This window comes from Triticum urartu, chromosome 7A, assembly GCF_056163025.1.
Source record: "Triticum urartu cultivar PI428250 chromosome 7A, HENAU_Tu73, whole genome shotgun sequence".
Classification (NCBI taxonomy): domain Eukaryota; kingdom Viridiplantae; phylum Streptophyta; class Magnoliopsida; order Poales; family Poaceae; genus Triticum; species Triticum urartu.
In genome coordinates, this window is record NC_141879.1 from 723488335 (window position 1) to 723493656 (window position 5322).

At 43.6% G+C, this 5322-nt stretch overlaps 1 protein-coding gene across 1 annotated transcript; it reads right to left on the reverse strand.

Annotated features, from left to right (window-relative positions):
• Positions 1–2587: 2587 nt before the first annotated feature.
• LOC125531924 (dirigent protein 1-like) lies at positions 2588–4122 on the reverse strand. Its single transcript, XM_087534828.1, has 2 exons — positions 3658–4122; positions 2588–3086 (listed from the first exon to the last, which is right to left on the reverse strand). Exons 1-2 carry the CDS (start codon positions 3956–3958, stop codon positions 2710–2712), a joined length of 678 nt encoding a protein of 225 aa, XP_087390954.1. The 5' UTR covers positions 3959–4122; the 3' UTR covers positions 2588–2709.
• Between the last annotated feature and the right edge of the window lie 1200 nt (positions 4123–5322).

Genomic DNA, 5322 nt, shown 5'->3' on the forward strand with positions numbered 1-5322 from the left:
TGAATTGTTTTCGTGCTTTGAAGGAGATAATTGCACGTATTGACGTATATAGTCCTGGAAGTCATCGGTGAGGTCCAACACGGTCCTAATAGATATTAAGAAGTGATCCAATACAATCCCGGTTCAAGGAAATACATGGTCATTACATATCACGTATTGTCCATATGACACACATCAGCACTGGGGCCACCCCTGCCTGGGACCCATATGTCAGTGGGCGCGAGACTCGCGACCCTCAGCCGAACTCTGCGTGCGCTAGCGACCACACCAAGTGCCTTCTTCTGTTTACTACACGGATATATGGCCGGAAATTGCTTTTGAACGCCCAGCTCCATAAAGGCCTCCAAATACAAAATTCAAAATTCATGGAATTCTTATTTTTACATTTCAAGAATGTCTAAAAAAATAACAGAGATAGATGAAGGCATAGTGCACAAGTTTGTAAACTTTCAGGTCGAAATATGTTGAAATGAGGGCAGTGCAAAAAAGAAAAGTCTAGGGCTTTTTAACACATGATACTATTCTTCCTCTCAGATCATGAATTTGCCTTTTTTTTTACATGTCACATGTCATCCTGAAATTTTGCACACACGTGCCTCACATCCTTGTTTACTTGTACAAAAATTTTCAGATTTCTTTGAAACCATTTTTTTGGAATTCCAATTTTTTTAAAAGATCGGCCTCCATGGAGCCCGAGAGCCAAAACGCCATTCTCATGCATAGCCATGTATATAAATCGCGTTGTCTTTTCCGCTGGAGCGCGCACAGATTTGCTAATTTTTTTGCGAAAAACAGGATGGATTGCTACTAACAAGGTGCACATGGTTTCGAACCATATTTTATTTTATTTTCCATTTTTCTTGTTTCTGTTTTTCTTCCTTTAATTTTAATTTTAATTTTAAAAATTTAAATAATGTTTAAAGTATTCAACATCTGTTAGTGCTTTCACAACTAGTTCAGAATTTTTTAACAAATCACATTTTTTGAAAATAGTTTCAAGTTTCAAATATTGGTCACAATATAAAAAAATATTATAAGTTTTTAAAAATGTATCCATTTCTCAATTTCTTTTCAGGCATTAGAAAAATATTTGCATTTTTTTTTGGATTTTCAAATTGTTCTCGGTTATAAATTCTTGTTCTGAATCTCAATTTTTTTCAGCAATTCAAAAAAGTTCCACTTTTCAAAAAATTCTCTGGAATTTAAAATAATTTTATTTTTTTATGAATTTTTCTTCAACAAGTCCTTTTTCATGTATATATATCTTTTTTGTATCTCTCACATGCAAGCATGTATATTGATGGAATTTTGCACAATTATATTACAGTAATGCACATGTATATACATAAAAGTTTGGATTTTTTCAGGCAGTAAAAATCCATTTTTATACTTAAATATAACAGTCGCAATGTGCCTGTGCTCCAAAGCCATTATTCGCAACATGTTGAGCTATTCGACAGGAAATGATTTATATTGCAGGAATAGGATCTTTCTGCTGCGTTTGTCGTAACGTACGCATGTGCTGCCGCCTCTGATCTGGGCCGTAGCTCTAAGACAAAAAAAACATGCCTGTCCAACACAAAATGGTTCAAGACCTCTATGTTCTTCGTCAACGTCTAGTGATCATCATAATATTGTGAGAATAAGTTTTCTCTTGTTCTTTTGGCGGTGCCATGATGTTAAAGAGTTATCTACCCTCGCAGATCCGATTATTCGAATCTGATGAGTTTATGTCACTGCGTCAACCTTTTTTTGTTAGTCTGATTCTTTGTGGAGGTGAAATCTTTCATCAACATGGTGACAATATAGTGATTCGACGGCCTGCACTTCTAGGCGATCATCCCCGGCCCAAGTACGTACGTCGATCAAGTGTTCCCATCTTATTGGATGGGCGACTCTCAAGGTGCTTGCAAAAACCATTATCGGTAATGTTCATGTGCGGGTGAAAGAGTGACAACATCATTACTCCAGTCTAATTGCAGACTCAAGTTACTTTGTATTTTCTTGAATATTAGGGCCAAATAAGTGTACCTATAATTATTATGAGTATGAATAAAGTTATATGTGTTTCTAAAAAATAACGTAATCAGATTTCTTATACAAAGATCCCATGGTGTTGACATTCTCTCAAAAGAAAATCACGATGCTGACGTGTCATACGGGCCGATACACAAGATGTACGCAACATGTAGAGCCAGGACCGGCGGTCCACAGTTCTTTGGTGGTTGGTGTGGTGGTACCAGAGGCAGGTGACGACCATTGGTGTCAAGCTCAGATGTTTCTTCGGTCTTGTTTGTAATTTTACTTCTTGGCTGTAATTTCTTTGTGCAATGGCTATCATTATGCTATTTGATTTTTACCAGGTAGGTACCCACTTGGCTTGTACTAAGATCCTTGCGATACAAATGAAACATGTATTATCATAAAAAAATATTTAAAAGTTTTTTTTGTTTTTCTCCATGTGAAAGAAAAAAAAGATTTAAAATGTATTTTGGTCGGCTCAGAATTAGCTGTTTCTTGGTGGATTTTACGAGCTTGAATCAACAAAATAAAAGTAATTTTCTTTACTTTGTTGGTTTAATGTATGAAATCAGATAAAAAAGACAATTCAAAACAGTATGCGTGAGAATCACGACGAGAAAGAAGACTTAAACATTGCACTTATTCGAACCAGCTTAATTTTGGCCTTCACTAACGGATGTGACGGTCTTACTCGGCTGAGATATAGCAATCCGGTTGACCATTCAAAACGGCAGGACGCTGCCCGTCGCTGGGAATAGCAACACCACCCGGCACGGTGGCGTAGACGTCCAGCCCCAGCACCATGTGATCGCGCGACTCCAACCTGACCGTCCGCCACAGGACGTGCCCCGTCGCCTTCCGGAACGCGCCCGTGCCGCCGGCGACCGCGAGCTCCCTGACCGCTGCGGAGAGGTCATCCCGGCCCACCACGGCGATGGTGCTGCCGTTGTACGCGCCTCCCGTGAGCGCCACGGTCATGGACACGATCAGCACGGGGTCCTTGAGGCCCGCCAGCATGTACGACCCCTGCGCGCGACCGACGGCCCGCGATGCCGCGCTGGGGCCTTCAGTATGACTACCTATCAACGGAGAATCCTTCTAGGACCTGACTAGTTGGTGCACAAGCGCTCATTGATGTTCGCAAGCGCATGGTCATATATGGCAGGTAACTGTCTATGTGTCCGGCTGTCTACGCTAAAACGGAAAATTGCCGGCCACATCCCCTTAGCGCACATAGCTACCAAGGAAATCAACCAAGATCGTGCCCCGTGTGTACTTATCTGGAGTTTCAAAAACTTTTAAAATCCATAACTTTTGATTTAAGCATCGGAATTCAAATTTGTTTTCACCGTCGGGTTTCTCGATAAGTTCTTCAAAATTAGATCCCATATGGATAGGTTTCGTTATTTTTTTGTGAGCAACTTTGGATGCAAATGTAGGCAACTTTAGTGCTATAGGGAAGCTACTTCTTTTTTGGCTTAGTAAGACTGTCTATTAGGTTGGTTTGTGTAAAGACAAGAAAAAACACACAAAACATCAGGCACCTTTAATACTACATACAAGCAACTACACTGCACTATGTGTACATGTGAATTTTGCTAACATAATCCCAACTTGCCTATCATGTGAAGGGGCCTTCGGTCAGCGCGTCATCGATCACCGTCGTGTCACCGAAGTGGGCGCCCGACATGAACGGGTGCACGGGGCCGGTCCCCTTCACGAGCTGCACCGCCGTCTGGCCCGGGCCGCTGGTGATGTCGTGCATGTAGAAGCGCAGGTGGATCTGCCGACTCCGCGAGGCAGCCGTCGCGGTCGGCAAGGCCAAGGCTAGGGTGGTGACCGAAGCGACAAGGAAGAGGACGCGAGGCATTGATGCGATCATGGTGGACGTAATTGTAGAATATATCACGTGGAACGATGAATGGACATGCTTCATGGTACGAGCTGTATATAGTCGACGATGGCTCGCAAGAACACAGTGGAGTGCTGCTTGAGGAAGACAATAGTAGTGGGAGCAAATAATGTGCTTGCTTGCTTGTGAGGAGAAATGGAAGAAAAACAGCAGGGAGGCTGACGAGGATGATTCTGGCCACACATATGCTTACACGACGAGGACGCAATGAAAGCCAATGCTCGGGCACACCTAACAACGGACGGCCGAGTAACTGATGCGCGTAGCTGTTCTGTACTAACAAATCGACCCTACTACAAGAATTCATGAGAATTGTCGGGACGGCGGCGAGAAATCATGACTGGTGTTGAGTGCTCTAGTCCTTGTGCTGCCCCACTGGTCCTATGAGTTGGTGTTAGCTCTTCACAATGCCCTTATTTTGCTTGGCTGTATTCGTGAATCGTGAGCGAGTTCGGTGGTTTCAGTCTCTCTCAGAAAGTGATGTCCCAGCAAAATAACAAGTCTCCAGTAGTGAGAAGTGTGTATCCTCGGAACTACAAAGAATTTATTTATCCAACGAGAAAATCTCTCAGAGCAGTATATACTTCATTCAGGTAGTATGAAGTGAAGAACCAATACTGGAAGCAAGTGATTCTGGTATTACTGACTATGGAGGAGACGTGCATTCCGCCATTGGAGACGCTTCAGAAGCCGCCGGCATATCCCTCCGCCGAGGATTGCCGGAGAAGTGGCGACGAACGCGGCGACAGGGCGGCGCCATGGCCCCCCTACTCTCCCTGCTGACCCCTCTCCTTACCGCTCCACCGCTAACCTCGAAAAAATCCCAACTTGACGAATCCTCCACCTCATGGCCGCCGGGATCCTGTTCCTCCGGCGACGCGCTACCTCCTGTCGTGGCTTCGAGACGCCACCGCGAAGCGCTCTTTTTCTTTTAGGGCCGCCCTGGCTGGTCTGGTGGGCCGAAGATGAAGGCCCAGTTTAGGAATAAACTAACTGCAGCGCCGCTCTGTTCCTATGTTTAGTACCACACTGCTCGGCTACGAAGGAACCACGCGATTTAAATAGCCCGGTGCTGAGCACTCTATCGCCGAGGACGCGAAGCTCATTCGTTAGCTCTGCCGAGGCAAAGAGCTTTCGCTACGTACTTCTGGCCGGGCCTGTCCTGTCGGCTTGTTACCCTTGGTCACCCTCGCTGTGTGTTGGGGGCTAGAAGTACGGTGTGATGTCAGTCTTTTTTTCCTAATATTTTGCTATTTTAAATTTTCCCTTTCCTAATGTGTTGGTCTTTTTTTTTTAATATTTTGCTATTTATATATTCGAGGGGTTACAAGTACGGTTCAATGTAAGTATTTTTTCCTAATATTTTACTATTTTAATTTTTTTGCCTC